Below are 17,616 nucleotides of genomic sequence, written 5' to 3'. Positions count from 1 at the left end.
TGTCTATGAGGTACTGTGAAACAGCGCTCTGTCCAGTAATTTGAATCAAGGGGCATCACTGAGAAATTTCATCGCTGTGAAGAACTCCCCTTTTTGTTTCTAACGTGTTTTTGTTTCTAATTTTGTTTGAATGACAGCTCATTGGATTAGAAGAGAGGTTTTCCTCTCTGATTCAGGGAAGAAAAATAGTGGTGTCAATTGAACCTCCCTCTCATTGAAAACAAGAGGGACTGGAAACACAAAATGCAGTGACAACAAAAACGACCAAACAGAAGTCATGGCCAAAAAACGAACAGTGTGGAACAGACAGCCAGCGCTGTTTAATTTGTAGTACTCTAGTTTTAGTACTCTAATCTGTCCCAGTGAATTACACTGCATCATCCAGGATTGTACCTCCAACTGAAGTTTCAGAGGTACTAATCAGATAACAGGCTGGTGCATTACTCTGAATCCTAAAGTTATAGGTATTATTCTGACAAAAGCTTCCTTTGTGAAGTGTTCTCGCTGAAAGCATATATACATATATGTATAGATATATACAGTATACATGTTCTAGTTTCTCAGCAATAGGCCTAGTCTCTGGAGCACAGTATAGCCTGTCTTGTCAAAAATGCTGTCCAAGGAAGCACTGTGAAACCTGAGAACTGCTCCTCTGAAGGTCAGACTCTGCCCAGACATGCCTACTCCTAATTGAAATTCTGTAATTCTGAGGGATGTGGACAGAGAGTTCTCCCACAACAAAACAGATGTTTGCATGTGGTGTGTTAAACAAATAAATAACTCAACAGCGTAAACAAAGAGCACTATGCTAACAACTACCTCATTCAGAAACAATACAGTTTAATTTTTTTTCTTTGCACAATATTTGAGACTGTTGGAGGCAAGGATGCTTCTGGGAGAGCCACTCTGTTTACCATGGTTAGCCTTCACATTTTAGGTTGAGTTGTAGATATGGCTGTGTGATGATGCACACACAAGCATACCCAAGGGCATATACACACACCTAATTCCCTTAAAAAAAACACACACTCTGTCACAGACAGCCATTGGTTTTCAGGACCTTTGCAACTCTGGTTCCTATGGCAATGAGAGGATGCTGACTTTGCAGGTACATAAATGGAATGCAGAGCATTGTGATGACAGAATGGCCCACATGGAAAATAAACCAAACCAAACCCCACCCAACACAGCCTGTTGTTACGGTTCCTAATCATTGCTGGCACAAACTAAAATCTGAACCAAAGCCTGTCCAGTGTCCATCATTGTCAGCTTGACCTTTGTCACCACGTGGGGCCACAGCTTATTACATCACAGTCAGTAAGACTGCATTAAAACTGCACGGAGCATAACATACAGTGTCAAATATTTCAGTTCATTCAAATAACTTATATCACATCACATGTTATGTATAAAGATATGTTTGTTTAAAAAACATATGCCAAACACAGGCACCAAAACTGAAACAGGAGCCAATTACAGAGAAAACTGACTGCTATTGCTAAGATATTGTTAAGTCCTGTGTCTGTGCCATCATGTTTGTGTTTTTTGTAAAGTGTAAAGCTTAAACAGAGAAGTTGGAAATAGTAAAATAGTTATCAGTGGTTTGCATTATGACTGTGTTGTGCACTGTAATATCCAGAGATGTCCATACCTGGCTCTGTGCATTCACATTGGCTCCATTGGTCACTAGCTCTCTCACCACCTCTGTTTGGCCGGCAAGCGATGCAATATGGAGTGCTGTGTTTCCTTTCTGGATTAGGTGAAAGAATGAGAACCATGCCTCCATTAATCTTTGTACCACCTGCCCAGAGGACAGAGTGGAGGGAACACTTTTGTGCAACAAGCATTCCTGCCCCCCCTTCAACCCCAACATTCCATGCCCGTTGCCAACGATGTGTCACTTCCGATACCCCCAATGGCATAAACAAAGCTACCATTCCAGGAGTGTAAATAAAGCCAGGGGTGTCTTTTTATAAACGAGTGAACGTGCTCAGATGAATGTGGATATGCCTGGTGTTCTGCCTCTTATATACAGACTACATAACAGCTCTGACAGAGAAGAGTTGAGAGTTTAAGACTGTTGTTTTCTACTGGAAACAAAATAAAGGTTGGACATACATCCTTGTGTTTTTTTTTCTTCTGTAGAACAGTTTTAAAATTGGACTTAAAAAAATCAAAACAATCGATATTCCAATTTGTCAGTTATTGACAGCAAAACTCAAGGAGCAAGTTTAAGTCTACTTCTTCCCAAAGTTTTTGATTTGCTAATCAGTTTCCCATTTAAGTGAAAATTTTGAGGACATTTTCACTGTATCTAACCATGGTCTCTCAGAATGAAGTAGCTGATATTTAATTTGAACTGAAGTGCTCTTGGCAAAGCTGATTTTTTCATACCTCAGCATATTTACATAACCAGTGCTTGTTTCCATAGTGACTGATGTACAATGAGAGCAAGTAACAGAATAGCTGAATTCAAAAGCTAAAAGGGTGTTTATGTCTGTAGTTACAGGTGTACTACTCTGTGTTAAGGTCATTTGTAGGGCATTATCAAAAAACACTTTACCTCATTTTGGATTTCTGGTACAGTTGAATACAGAAACTGTATCACTCTTTGTAAATGTTTACAAAGCAGTATAATATTTAGTGTAGCACCCTGTCTTTCCAAAAGAGAGACAGACAAAGAGAGAGAGAGACAGAGAGACAGAGAGAGAGAGAGAGAGAGAGAGAGAGAGAATGACTCACCTTGGTGGCTGCATCTACATTTGCACCCAGTTTCAGAAGTTCTGCCACCACCTCCACATGTCCCTCTTTTGAGGCCAAGTGGAGAGCGTTAAGTCCATTCTGACCATGGAGGCAAAAACACTCCATTACTCAAGAACATCACATACAGACCTGTGAAACTGAAGCATCTCACAGAGCACTACTCAAGCAACATGACAGAGGAGCATGTTAATCAACTGAGCAAAAGCCAAACTACTTTATGACATGCATTTTTATGAAGCACTGACTGTCTCATGATGACATGTTCAGTGTCAGAGCCTCAACAGACTTTAGGCTTTTGTTATGTTCTGTGAAAAAGCCACACAACACAATCTAAGACTAAAGCACATTCTAATCAGAGACTGGATGTTTCGTTAATGAACATGCTCTAGATGTCCTCACCTGATTACAGATGTTGATATCAACCCCAGTCTTCAGGTAATCGAGGACCTTCTCCAGGTTGCCTGCCCTTGCTGCCCGCAGGTAGCTGGCATTGCTGTCCGACTGCAGAAAAAGGACAATGAGAAATAATGGGTCTTAGTTCATGCGAATGAAAATCAGGTAAAAAAAAAAAACGCAGGTGGTTAAGTACAGGTAAACCATTGGTCCAGCAGAGATCAAACATAAAGTATTCTTGGTGAGAATATAAATACAGAGCAGAAACGTCATCCGCTACAGAAATCCTTTGTGACAGTATGGTACATGCAATTTAACGAAACGTTGCATTCTAAGGTGACACAAAGACTCAAAACGAAGCAGCCATACCAACTCCATTTTAGGATCGCAACACTAGCCCAAAAGTGACTTCAAGTAGCATTTGGTTGGGATTACCAAACCAAACAAATAAAGAAAAAAAGGCTTCTGCAAAGCCATAGATTTCACACAGAGTGTGTTGTTTAGGTGTCACTGAACACTACATATTGTTTTGGCTTAAAAACATCTCACAAAATGAAAATCCAGGATCACGATGTTTCGCAGGCTGCCGAAAAAAATCGCAAGACAAAAAACAAAATGAGCCTCCCAAACGTTTATTTAGTGATGTTCAAATCCTCCATTGCTTCCTGTTGTGGTTCTGTCTCATAACATTCCCCCACAAAGTTCCCACAGTTCGCTGACAGATCTTTCATCATGAATTCTGTAGTCCATGAGCACTCAATTCAGAATTCCAATGAACAAAGAGTATTCTCTCTCCCACTTCATCCCTTCCACCCGCCCACCCTTTTTTTGTCTCTGTCTCCTCCACTCGCTCTCCCTCACACACACACATAAACATGCTTTTCTGCACTGCTTCTTGACTCCTTGTCCCTTGTTTCTATGGTTCTGTTCTTTGTCTCGAAAAAGCCGAAACTACCCTGATAAAAGACAGGGCATGCAGTTTTTTTTTTTACTCTGTGTGTCTGTGTGTGTGTGTGTGTGTGTGTGTCGGTGTGTCGGTGTGTGTCAGTATGTATGTGTGTGTGAACTTTTAGTCTTGTCATGTCAGGTCAGGTTTGTCCATTTATTTTTGGGGACATTGTAACTGACATAAATGAACACACAGCGAAATGCAAGGACCACCTTCCACTCCTGTGAATCATGCAATAACAACAAAGCTTGACAAAACACAACCTTTACAGTAAAAGCAAAATCTGTTTTACCATTGCAGACAGTATGAGGGAGGGGATTTTATCAGAGGATCACATGGGGAATTCCATGTTAAATTAACTAGATCAGAGATGCTCTAAATTTAGCTCCCAATAAAGACCCTTACGGTAAACTGGGCAAATGAACTTCACCAGTTAAATCCTTCCCTCTTTTCTCAACCTCTTTTCCAGAAATCATTCCACGTCCATGGGGTAAGGAGGTGGAGGCAGGAACGAAAGGAGACTTTCTTGCACACTAGTATAATAAGTTAGAGATATGTGGTATCAATGCTGGCATTTTCATTGAGTTAAAAGCTCACTATAAACATGTCTTTAACTTTAATGGGAAAAAGAGATTTTTGTTCAGATTTCACAGGAGATATTGACTGAGAACAGTGGCCACATGAGAACCATCATGGAGAAAGAGGAAATGAGAATACGGAAAAACGATTGTGTGTGTGTGTGTGTGTGTGTGTGTCAGTGGATGTGAGTGTTTCAATACTGACTGAATAAGAGATCATATATTCCAGTCATCCTTTCACTCATTTCTTGATGACCCGTGCATCGCATTAGCCAAAATCATTTAATCTTCCCATCCTTGAAGGATAAAGCCTGTGTTCCTTTGGGAAGTCCCAGTCCCACAGGACACACTGATGGCCCAGTCTCCACTAATGACAGATCACACAGTACTAATGTCTTTGCTTAGAGGGCATTTTTTGGACCTGACTTATTTGTGCCATGTCCTTCTTTACACAATGTTTGCATGTATGCATGCTTGTGCGTGTGTGTGTGTGTGCGTGTGTATGTGTGTGTGTGTGTGTGTGTGCACGTGTGTGTGTGTGCACGTGTGTGTGTGTGCATGTGTGTGTGTGTGTGTGTGTGTATGTGTGTGGGTATGCATGGACATGTGTGTATGAGCACATGTTCCCTCCCCGTTATCTCTCCGTTAATGAGTTTTTCCTCTCTGTCAATGTTAGAAGAATCCCAGGGGGGTTTGGCTTGGGAATTTTTGCTACCACACAGAAAATGAAGATCAAGAGAATGATCCAGACTAATGCAATGGTCGACACATTCGAACTGAAAGTCGTTGTTTAGTATTTTAACAACAGTAATCATATATCAACAGCCAAATATCTTGGTGCTGTTGCTTTTATCAAAAGTGTGCAGACCATCACAGTTTGGGAAACCCTCTTAGTTCAGTGTAAAGGATCAGTGTACAAACTGACGACACGATCAGCTTCAGTGAATTTTCATTATGCTTTACAAGCTACAAAACTCCTCAATCCACATGTCCTCTGGCAGTGACTGATGGCGCTGTCACAGCCAGAAGAAGAACCTCAATGACTTTCTTTATCAACAATAACATTTCAGGATAGGGACAGAACTGACAGTTTTTCACTGAAAATCATGAATGTTGTGGAAAAAAAAGACATGTAGTGGTCGGGAGATTGTGGAACTTTCAGCTGTACTTTCAACCTTCGGCCGTCTTGCTCAACTGTAATCTCACAATGTGTTCACCTCTAAGACACACATTATATATCATTACTATAATATTAAGTGCCCTACTGGATAACTGGATAATTACATCATCCATAACTACTTAATAATGGTTGTTACAAATTCCGCATTCACCTGTACACAGCATCCAGAGATTATATTATGCAGTATCCACAGCACACAGTAAAGGTAAACAAGGCATCCTAAAGATCAGTGAATGATACTTTTTGTACAGCTTTTTCATGGCTATGTGTACGGGCAGTATAAATAAGTGTGCTGACTTTTTCCCATTTTAAATAGTACGATGCAGCTGTAAAACAAAGTATTTTAATGGCTTAAAAAAGGAACATTTTTGTGGCCATGTGCCATGAAAGATTAAAAATAAAACTGCCTTCTGAAAACTGCACACTTTAAGACAGTGCACATGTATAATTCAGCGTGGGAATTTCCCAGAAGCCCCGATGTGTGTACATCGTGTACACAGAAATATAAAAAATACTCGCAAGCTAGAATGCAAGCATCCTTTAGCAAACACGCAAACACGCACGCACGCACGCACACACGCACGCACGCATGCACGCACACACGCACGCATCTACCTCTCACTCACACACGTGATATTACGTAATGTTTAGGGTCTTTCTGCAGAAGACAAGTTATATGCTGCAAGAATTGTAGCGAAGAACACCGTGAGAAGAACAAAACTTTTTTTACAAGCTGTGCCTTCTACTCTGGATTTGTGTGACCATTAAAGTTATTCTTGCTTCCATGGTATTTTGATATTTTTAGCTCTTTCTCGTGGTTATGAGAAAAATTGGTCTTTGACTAAAAGCTCTTTGTAAATCCAAATCTGCATCTTTGTCATGGTACTCCCACCTATACATAGTATTATGTCATTCATCAAAGGTAATCAGTTTGAATGATAGAGCTAACATATGTTAAGCGGTGACCTTAGGACTTAAATGCTAGGGGAAATGTTTTATGAAGATGTATGGGGTGTCTCATTCATGTAGTCTAAGTATGACAAATATGACCTCTTCATGGACATCTTCATCACAGGATTGCAGAAAGCTGCCTCCTCTTCCCATAAACATCAAATCATTCAGAGAGCATTCCTAACCATTTTAGGTTTTCAGGACAAACAGACACTGAATTGGCATAAAAGTGCTGTCATGTCGTTTAGAATTATAAGTGTCTGAGGATGGAGGGGGGATTAGCTCTGCGAATACGATTAACCTTCACACATCAGAGGTCCAGGGACATTAGAGAGAGAGAGAGAGAGAGAGAGAGAGAGAAAGAGGGAGGGCTCTACTGTACATGTATGAAGGCCTATGATCAATTAATTTCATTTTCATCAGATTTAGATTATAAACATCAGGATAACATTCCATTTAGCATGACAGTCAAGTAATTTTTTCACTTTAATTTTAACCAGGGATGGAAGCCAAGACCATGTAGTCTCTCTCTCTCTCTCTCTCTCTCTCTCTCCCTCTCTCTCTCTCTCTTCTCTCTCTTTCTCTGTCTTGGTTTGAGATAAGCAGCCAGCTCAAATAATGCAGCATCAACAGAAAAGCCTGAAACACAAAGTGGTCCTGTCAGTGTGGCAGCAGACAGGGTGACTACTGTCCCTGCCATTCTCCCACTACTACCCTGACAACATCAGCGCCACTCCAACACACTACATTTACATACATCACACTTACACAGCACCACCTCAACACAGCACATTCAAATGTATCACAAATATTTCAGCCCTTCATTCCACAGGGAGATATTTTTACCACAAACAATAATCACGCTGTCTCCTCCAAACCACAAAATGAGTTTAGTCTTGTTAGCTGTCATTATGTTCCAGTATCAAGTATCAGCTGCTCTAAGTGTCCAAATGCATGTTGTTGTTGTAAGTTTAAGATTCACACCGATAACACTGCACTATTGAAGTGGTTATGATGTGGTCAAACCCCAGTGATACAGGGTCAAGCCTGTGATTGGACCAGTGTTAACACATGTCACAGTCAAAGAACTTTTAGGGTAAACTTAATGTTCCTAACTCAGGAAATATAAGGATAAACAGTAAGGTATGGGATAATGTAAACCACATTCAGACCAAATTTAACACTAGTGAATTCACTGTACAATAATACTCTTCATTCCTCTCCTCCTCCTCCTCCTCACATCACTATCATCATCACACCCATTCACACAGAGACTGCTGAGGAAAGTACATATAGAGGAACTCCCAAACCCAAGACACATACAGTATTACACAATCAGCACCTTGTGAGGTGACAGATAAATCTCTCAGAGACTCAGTCTTGTGTCACTGAGAAGGACACACTGGGCAGGAAGATTTGAAAACGTAATGAAAGTGTAAATGAGGCTGATGCTGGTGACACAGTTCTGTGTGCACCGCTAGACCTGAGATGCTGATAGGAGATCTGCTGAGGTAGCACGGCCCATATTTTCAACATTACGCGGTTCACAAGTCAAACCCCCCCATACACCCTTATACACGTGCGCACACACACACAGCCCTACACACGCACACACGTTTCGATATGTCATATGGACAAACACACACACACACACACACATGTTCACAGGAACACAAAGCGTTACTGTAGATGCCTTAGGCAGGTTGTTATTCATATAAAGGGACCAGAAGCTATCACACTGTTGAATTAATCCATTTCACCCTCCCCCACAAGCCAATGTAGTGTTCCTATCAACACCCATTACAAAAACACAACAGCTCCTACTCCTCCTCAAACACTCAGCATAAAAATAGAGTAACCCCCACCTCAGTACACACAAAAACACAGCTTTTATCCCTCCCCAACCCATCCCGTACCACCCCCTCACAAAAACAGAGCCAGAGGGAGAACAGTCTGCTACGCCCACCCATGTCAAAGACCAAGCATCACACACACACAAAAAACAACAACAACACACAAAAACAATATTATTGATTACACTAATGCATTCTTCATATTCAGTGCACCCACTGACTCTGCCAGTGAAACGGAGCACTAATTGAAAGATAAGAAGTGGAACTAAAGCACTAATAGAAATGGAAGTGAATGATTTGGGATTATTGACTGGTTTCACTGAGGTGTTCAGACTCTTCATTTGATTCCATTTGTTCCATTAAGTCACAGTCATTAGTTCAGTTAAACCAACATCACCAAGAGCTATGCTACTGCGAAAGAATAAGATCCTGTGCCCTGGGGTAGTCACACAGGGGAAAATAAGTATAGTCCTGGTTTGATAACGTATAAATCAAATGTGTTACCAGACCATTCTTTCTCAACAATAATTCATATACACCACACACACACACACACACACACACACGCACACACACACACAAACCCACACCAAATACTGTATTTGCCTGGCAAAAAATGGACTGGTGTTTTACCAATGATTATTGTAGTAGTAAACTCAAAGTTGAGGCATGATGCCAATGTGGCAGGCAGCCCAACACTTATTTCAGCTCTGAGGACATTGTTAGTATATTTCCTTCTAAACCAGTTCTCACCGGTGTCCCCAATCCACCCTGCTCTACAAAAAGCTTGCCTTTCTTCAGTCCAAAATCCAGTACTTACAACACCTCACTAATTTACCCCTATCAAAATGTCAAGATACTTTTGTTGTACCTTTTCATGCTTTATTCCAAATCGCATTTCACTCTATGTGATTTAAAGATAACGAAACAGGTTTTTTTAAATGCTTTTTTTTTTATAAGCAGCAGTGGTTTGTTGAAATTGCTAAAGGTTTTATGTCTATATTAAGTGTCACAGAGACACAGAGTTCAACTTCTCTGCCCATTGTTAAACTGTTCATTTGACTTAGACCCAAAGTAAAAAGCAAACCTTAAAAGGCAAATACTCTTAAGCTTAAAAAAGTAACGCATCCTGCTGATTTCTAGACAGGTAAATAGAATACACTTAACAACTTAACCACGCTTAGAGAAACATCTCTGTTGGAGACATTTTTTTTTAATCACAACACCTCTCATACACTGCATCACAAACACATCCATGACCTTAACAAGCCTTTCCATCAGCTCCTAAATCAGACACACCACTCCAAAATATTAAGCAAATCACATCCCTTTACTACAAAGGGACAGTTTCCTCAAATTCACTCAAAAGTGCCCATATATAATGCCCATATTCTCAGAGACACTTACTGGAGTTAGGAAGTCTGCTCCCTCTTCCACAGCCATTTTGCCCTGCAGTTGGGAAGTGAAACCTGATCTGTCAATTATTCTCTGCAGCGGTGGATGAGGGAAGAGCAAGGTGCCATTGAGTCACGTGACACTGTGGAAAAGTCACCGGGGTGGCAGGACACTGAAATACAGCTGAGTGTGTGTGTTTGAGTGTGATTACAGGACACAGAGGTCTCTCCTCTGCTCTACACACACACAAACACACACACGGTCTATGACTCTCTCTGTCTCTCTCCCTCTCTCTCTCTCTTAGTGGTCAAATCTGTCATCAGATTTAGAGCAGCATGTTGTCATGTTTTTTCTATCCTTTCACTCGACTAGACAATGTACCGTCTTCTTCATAACTGTTGTTTTTGTTCATGCCCTCCCTCCCCCTCTCTCTGTCTTTCTCCGTCTCTTTCACACACACACGCACACGCACAGAAAAGGGTGGGTGGGGTGACTGTAATAGTGATATGTAGAGAAGGAAGGGGACCAAATATAGCTGCTGAATCAAAAGGTCATGAAGGGGTTTTTACTCCCGCCCCATCGTCACCCCACATCTCCCCCACACTAACAGTGAGCATGGTGCCCCCCCGCCCCACACACACACACAGATACACTTGCACATGTTCGTATTGTTTCTGTGCTTATCTTTTCTTTTCTCTCACAAAGAGAGTGAGGGGGTAAAGAGAGGCAGCCGCTATTCGGGACAGGAGCCAGGGGGACCCGTACGGGGGGGGGGTTTAACAGCATACACACAGCATACACACAGACAGCATACACACAGACATAAGGAAGATTAAAAAAGGATTAGAGGGTATTTTCCCCTGTATTGGGGCCACAACACCCCTGCACATCACACACATACAGAACATATAGACAACATACATACACACACACACACACACACACACACACACATGCAAACACCAGCTCTATTGTCCTCTATCCTTACACAACTACAGAAATTCTGACATTAATATTATTGTGCTATGGTTCATATCCTCTGACACTCACAAAACATCCTTAGAACAACATCTGAAAAGGCCTTCATCACACACTGAGAGGAGCTAACATAATGATGCAAAAGAAAAAGCATACTCATTTCTGTGTTTGTCTAAACAGAACTGTCTCACATACTCATTTCTGTGTTTGTCTAAACACAACTGTCTCACATACTCATCTCTGTGTTTGGTTAAACAGTACTGTCTCACATACTCATTTCAGTGTTTGTCTAAACAGTACTGTCTCACATATTCATTTCTGTGTTTGTCTAAACACAACTGTCTCACATACTCATTTCTGTGTTTGTCTAAACAGAACTGTCTCACATATTCATTTCTGCTTTTGTTTAAACACAACTGTCTCACATATTCATGTCTGTGTTTGGTTAAACAGAACTGTCTCACATACTCATGTCTGCTTTTGTTTAAACAGAACTGTCTCTCATACTCATTTCTGTGTTTGTTTAAACACAACTGTCTCACATACTCATTTATGCATTTGTCTAAACATAACTGTCTCACATACTCATTTCTGTGTTTGTCTAAACAGAACTGTCTCACATACTCACTTCAGTGTTTGTCTAAACACAACTGTCTCACATATTCATTTCTGTGTTTGTCTAAACAGAACTGTCTCACATACTCATTTCTGTGTTTGTCTAAACACAACTGTCTCACATATTCATTTCTGCTTTTGTTTAAACACAACTGTCTCACATACTCATTTCTGTGTTTGTTAAAACAGAACTGTCTCGCATACTCATTTATGCGTTTGTTTAAACAGAACTGTCTCACATACTCATTTCTGTGTTTGTCTAAACAGAACTGTCTCACATACTCATTTCTGTGTTTGTTAAAATAGAACTGTCTCACATACTCATCTCTGCTTTTGTTTAAACACAACTGTCTCACATATTCATTTATGCTTTTGTTTAAACAGAACTGTCTCACATACTCATTTCTGTGTTTGTTAAAACAGAACTGTCTCACATACTCATTTCTGTGTTTGTCTAAACAGAACTGTCTCTATGAAGGTGACTCTGGTGATGTGATGAGTCTTCTGTTTCTCAGATTTGACAAATATAGTTAACAATCATCTTTGTTCTGTCAATTAAATATATCTATATCTATATCTCTCTCTGTATATATATAGACACACACACACACACACACACATATATATATATATATATATATATATATATATAAACTAAGTGTAGACATGAAAAGAGGTTGTATTGCACACTTGAAATCCTGGTAATTTAATAGATGCCAATGTTGTGGCTGAAGACTACTTTCTTCAGGCAGAAGGCAGCCTATTGCAGAAACACTGATATCTGTTAAGTTGTTAATTATTTTGCATTGCAAATATGAATATATGGCCTTTTTCTATGTCTTTTTCTGGTCTGCTATCACAGGCTATCAGTGGTGGAGCTAGAATGCTCTGATGCATTGTTGGTGAAAAAAAGCCTCTGCCTTCAGAAAGTAGACAGAAGAAAATCATATCCCATGATGCACTGCCGAATCACAGATTCTCTGGTTCTCAGACTTGTGAGGTTGCCATGGAAACAGGGCAATGTGGCAAAGGAGGAGAGGCAAATCCCTTGCAAAGTCACTGGAGATGTTTGTTAACTGTGGAGACCGGTTCACTTAATGACCTTTGCCTCCTCAGCAATTAGATTTTTTATACCTCATACAGAGTGGAGCTGATATACAGATGCCCTGATGAGAGCCAGTCAGGGACACTAGATTGTGAAAATTATTGGTGGATTAGTGACTTATAATGGCATTCATCATATGATCAAAATCACAAACACTTACACACACACACACACACACACACACACACACACAGATCACAGAGAGAGAGACAGAGAGAGAGAGCGCAGGAGAACAACTCCATGTCACTTGGGACAAAAGATGCTCAGTGGAGAGTGAGAGAGGGAGAAAGAGAGAGAGAGAGAAAGAGAGAGAGAGAGAGAAAGAGAAGGCCAGAAAGACAGATAAAGAGAGAGAGAAGTATAGCGACAGTATAACTGCATATATAACAGGAGGACAGTCAAAAGATCCCAGGAGGAATAACTGGGGTGTTGAGACTGAGGGGAATCGGTATGGAATATGGTCTGTAACAATGACAGTTCTCCACACAAAAATCAGTATGGAATATGGTCTGTAGCAATGACAGTTCTCCATACAAAAATCAGGGCACTGTACAGGGCGAGGAGTGGAGAGAAGTCAAAGAACAGATTATAACCTGACTCACACTGGACTCTAGTGGAGAATCACAATACTGCCTGTAGCGGCCGCCACCCAGATACACACACCTCCAGACTCTGTTTAAGGTTTCAGTGTAAGGTTTATTACATTATGTTCAACAGAGTATACTCAATAAGCAAATTGCTTAGAACATTTCACTTATATCTTGCTCTTAATTTCTCTAAACTGTAGCTTTTATGGAGAGAGCAGCGTAATATGGTTGGAAACTGTCCTTACCAGCTCTGTGAAGCTGAATACTATTTCGTTTGAAATACTTCCTCAGTGCAGTAACTGGTATGCACTCTATGGGGGTAGGTACATAAATAAGTATATTCTATAGTATTGAAACAGGAAAATGAAATATAAATCAAAATTTTAATCAGATGAATAAAGAAATAATATACGAAGCCAAAAAAGGCTGCAACACTGTCAATATTCAAGTCAGTCAAGCAAGAGTTCAGAGCTATTCCAGCCACTCAGTTATAAGATATCTTATTCTTCAGCAACATCAGATCAGAAGTCTAAACTGTCTAAACAGACAGGAAATAGGAGCATTTCGGGTTGATAGTTCTGTATTCTCGCTGTTATGCAGCTAGCCAACAAATGGCACTCAAGATCCAGATAAATTACCCTCTGCTCTCTCAGTCTGCATTTTGATCTATTGTTCTTTTCCTAGTTGGATTCCAGCAACAAGAACAATGTCATCATCACTGCCAAAAACTCCATCTTCATCGTGCGCTAAACAGGTAAGAGTGTTATGGAACCCTGTCTTCCTTTTTAACCACACAATGGCTCTAACATTTCTGGACCCACACAACACAACTCCTACACTTTTTAGTTGAACGCTGCATTACATAATACAACATTATCGTGAGAACAAACCACTATCTGTGCACCCCAGTGTTTACACTGTTACGCATTTAATGTTTTACCATTACCTGATTCATATGTTTAGTGTATTACCGTTACCTGATTCATATGTTTAGTGTATAACTGTTCCCTGATTCATATGTTTAGTGTATTACTGTTACCTAATTCATATGTTTAGTGTATTACCTTTACCTGATTCATATGTTTAGTGTATTACCTTTACCTGATACATATGGTTAGTGTATTACTGTTACCTGATTCATATGTTGACTTTTCCAACCCACACCGGTACTGAACTACATATTCCATCATCCCTTTCTTTTCTCATACACACACACACATGCACATACGCATGCACGCACACCCCCCCCCCCCCCCACCCCCACACAAACACACTAATTGTGCATCCATTTACCGAGAGAGAAGTATCACTCTAATGCCTGTCAGCATGTTTTACCTCCCTTAACTGTAACACTGTGTCTAACCTCATTCAGGGGCCTTTTCACACAGAGATGAACATTGGGGGGGCGGGGGTGGGGGGGGTGACACACTAAAAGTGATACCTTCCTGCTTCACACTGTCTGAGGTGACCTTTGTCACGCTTGAGCTAGTCAGTCATTAGACATTTTTCTGCCTGGCCATTGGTTTACATGTATTGATAAACACAGATAACGATGACAGGCTAAAAAAAAACATTCGCAAGAATCATTGCGAAGTAAGAATTAATTTGCTTGGACAGCTGCCTGGACACATGCTGTCAGATCTGAACTGTGACAGTTTGATCAGTTGGAATGATGAGAACAGAGTATTGATGGGAACACTTGATGACAATCAGACCATTTCATATGTTAGTAGTATATTAGTATCTCTCTCTCTCTATCTGTTAGTAGTATATGTATTAGTATCTCTGTCTGTCTCTCTCTCCCTCTTAATCTCTCTTTCTCTATGGAGATGGTACATGTTAAAGTGATCTGCAGATTGATCTCCCCATGGTCCCCACACTGGTTTCTGTACCAAAAAATGCTGTCCCAATACACAGAATGAAGTGATGCACACATACACACATATGCACAAAGTGTGATAAGTATTCTGGACTCTGGAAACTAAAACTCCACAACAAGCCAGTCAATGAGTCAGATTTTGTGTGTGTGTGTGTGTGTGTGTGTGTGTATGTGTGTGTGTGTGTGTGTGTGTGTGTGTGTGTGTGTGCATGTGTGTGTGTGTGTGTGTGGGTATGTTTGTGTAGCCCTTGGTCCAGGTGCAGTAGTAAGGATAGTCTCCAGACACTGTGTCTGTGGTGGTAAACTTAAACAGATCTGTTTTATACTGGGTCAGACTCTGATGTCTGACTGTTGGTCCCCATCTGGACACAGCTGCTCTCTTTCTCTCTCTCTCTCTCTCTCTCTCTCTCTTTCTCTCTCTCTTTCTCTGTGTCTAATCACAGCTGACACATCTCAGTGGGGAACACAATGTCCTTGAATCTGACATTCATGAGGCTTTTCATCCTATCCTTAAAACCTATCAATCAAATATCTTAAATCCTGCAATAGTGGTTTACGGGTAAGAGTAGAGTTTGGGTTTTCCCAACTTGTTTCTTCATTTTCCGACTGTTTATGGACAGAGCTATAAAAATGTATTTTATGACAGCTATGCTGTGAGTAGAAAGTTAAAACACCTGAGAGAGCAAGTTTTCTCACTGCTACGGGCATACTCAGTGTGGCAGTGCCACTAAACCAATAATGAGAGAGAAATCGAGTTAGTGTTTAGCCAGGTTCTCTCTGTGAGAGAGGCAGTGAGTATCTGAGAGGTGTGCAGGTTTGAAAAGAGCTCCTCAAAGATCACGGGATTACCTTGAACCCTCTTGGATCATAATCTCAGAGAACAAAGGAAAAGCTGATTCAGGAACATCTTGCAAGTTTGTGTTATACTAATCCCATGTTAGTCTTAATTAGGAGTCAGAGAGGGATTTGGGCAAATTAAGATAGGAAGTGAATTTCCCAAGAAAAAGCTCTTATGAGGTTTATGAGGTTTTGGTGGGTTTCATTTAATACTAACCAAAAAAAAAAAAAATAAAAGGGAAAAAAAAAGATAAATCAGAGATGGGGTGCCTATTCATTCTCATTAATCCTCTCTCTCTCTCTCTCTCTCTCTCTCTCTCTCTCTCTCTCTCTCTCTCTCTCTATCACACACGCATATGAACTAATGAACTAGTGATGTACTAAATGAAGCACCAGTACTTTTTTATTTATTTGTCAATTGTTCTTTTTTTACCATTGCATGAATTAAGTCATTTTATCTTTTAATTTATGATTTTCATGAAAGTGAGAAACAAAACAACAAATGATAAAAAATGGTTATTATAGAACAGTCAGTCTTTTCTAGAGGACATTATTTTAAAAAACTGAACTGAAAGCAAACAAACAAAAGAATAAACAAACAAACAAACAAACAAAACGTGACATAAATGTAAACTTTTTAAATAAATCTGCCAGTATCTTGCTCCATCAACCACTGTAATTTTGCAGTAACAAGTAGGCCTCAAAAATTTCAGATTTTCAGATTTCTGAAAAATATCATCTGTGTAATGGGGCCTTCTTCAACATTCCACAACAGAAAACGGTTGTCAGTTTTCATCCTCAGTCAGTTTTTTATTTTCACTTTGGCCTGTCACTTGCATACACATACACACATATATACAGAACAGGACTAGGGCACAAACTGCATGTATTGCTGGCGCTGCTTGAAGGTGTCATTGATAACCAGCGCGTGCAAACAACAGAGGCATCATCACATATTTGCCGTTTTTACTCATTCTGCAAAATAGCGAATGTGCTATATATACAGTTGGAAAGCTGGAAATATTAGTTTCAAAAATTGTTACGAAAAGTTGAAATATAAGCAACCCCTTATATGACCGTCACACAATCGTGTTTTCCTGAACAGGAAAATGCCCAAACATGACACCCGTAATCAAGTACATAGGAGCGACAATACACTGACATTATACTAAAACTACCATAAATAAATCAATTAATAAATAAATAACCAAGTTTTCTAGCATTAAGACATTGTCACACTACCTTTTGTTTTTGACCATGCTACTATGATTCCAAGACCCACTATACCAGCTGTTGGATGCCATAAAGATTCAACAACAGTATAAAAACTCTCTAATTCTACTTCAAAACAAGAACACCATTAGCCTAAGAGCATCCTGAAATAAAGACCAAATGCCATCAATGTGACCATTAAATCAACACATTTCACAATTTGAAAGCTAAGATAATAACAATAATACACATTATAAATGCATTACAGACGCAAACAGCAAAACCCACAATCCCGCGGGAATTAAAAGAGAAGAAGTTTGGGAGACACACAATAAATAAGT

The 17,616-nt window shown here is 40.0% G+C and overlaps 1 protein-coding gene across 1 annotated transcript in view; it reads right to left on the bottom strand.

Annotated features, from left to right (window-relative positions):
- The window catches only part of LOC115822942 (ankyrin-3-like), a 72,803-nt gene that overhangs the window by 44,344 nt on the left and 10,843 nt on the right, over positions 1-17,616 (bottom strand). The window contains exons 2-4 of the mRNA XM_030786908.1: positions 3,163-3,264; positions 2,743-2,841; positions 1,652-1,750 (exon numbers count right to left, since the gene is read on the bottom strand). Of these exons, the coding sequence (XP_030642768.1) occupies positions 1,652-1,750; positions 2,743-2,841; positions 3,163-3,264 (300 nt within the window). The remainder of the gene's footprint in view (positions 1-1,651; positions 1,751-2,742; positions 2,842-3,162; positions 3,265-17,616) is intronic.

This window comes from Chanos chanos, chromosome 10 (assembly GCF_902362185.1).
Source record: "Chanos chanos chromosome 10, fChaCha1.1, whole genome shotgun sequence".
Lineage (NCBI taxonomy): Eukaryota > Metazoa > Chordata > Actinopteri > Gonorynchiformes > Chanidae > Chanos > Chanos chanos.
The sequence above is the reverse complement of the archived record's forward strand: the minus strand, read 5'-3'. Positions and strand labels throughout refer to the sequence as shown.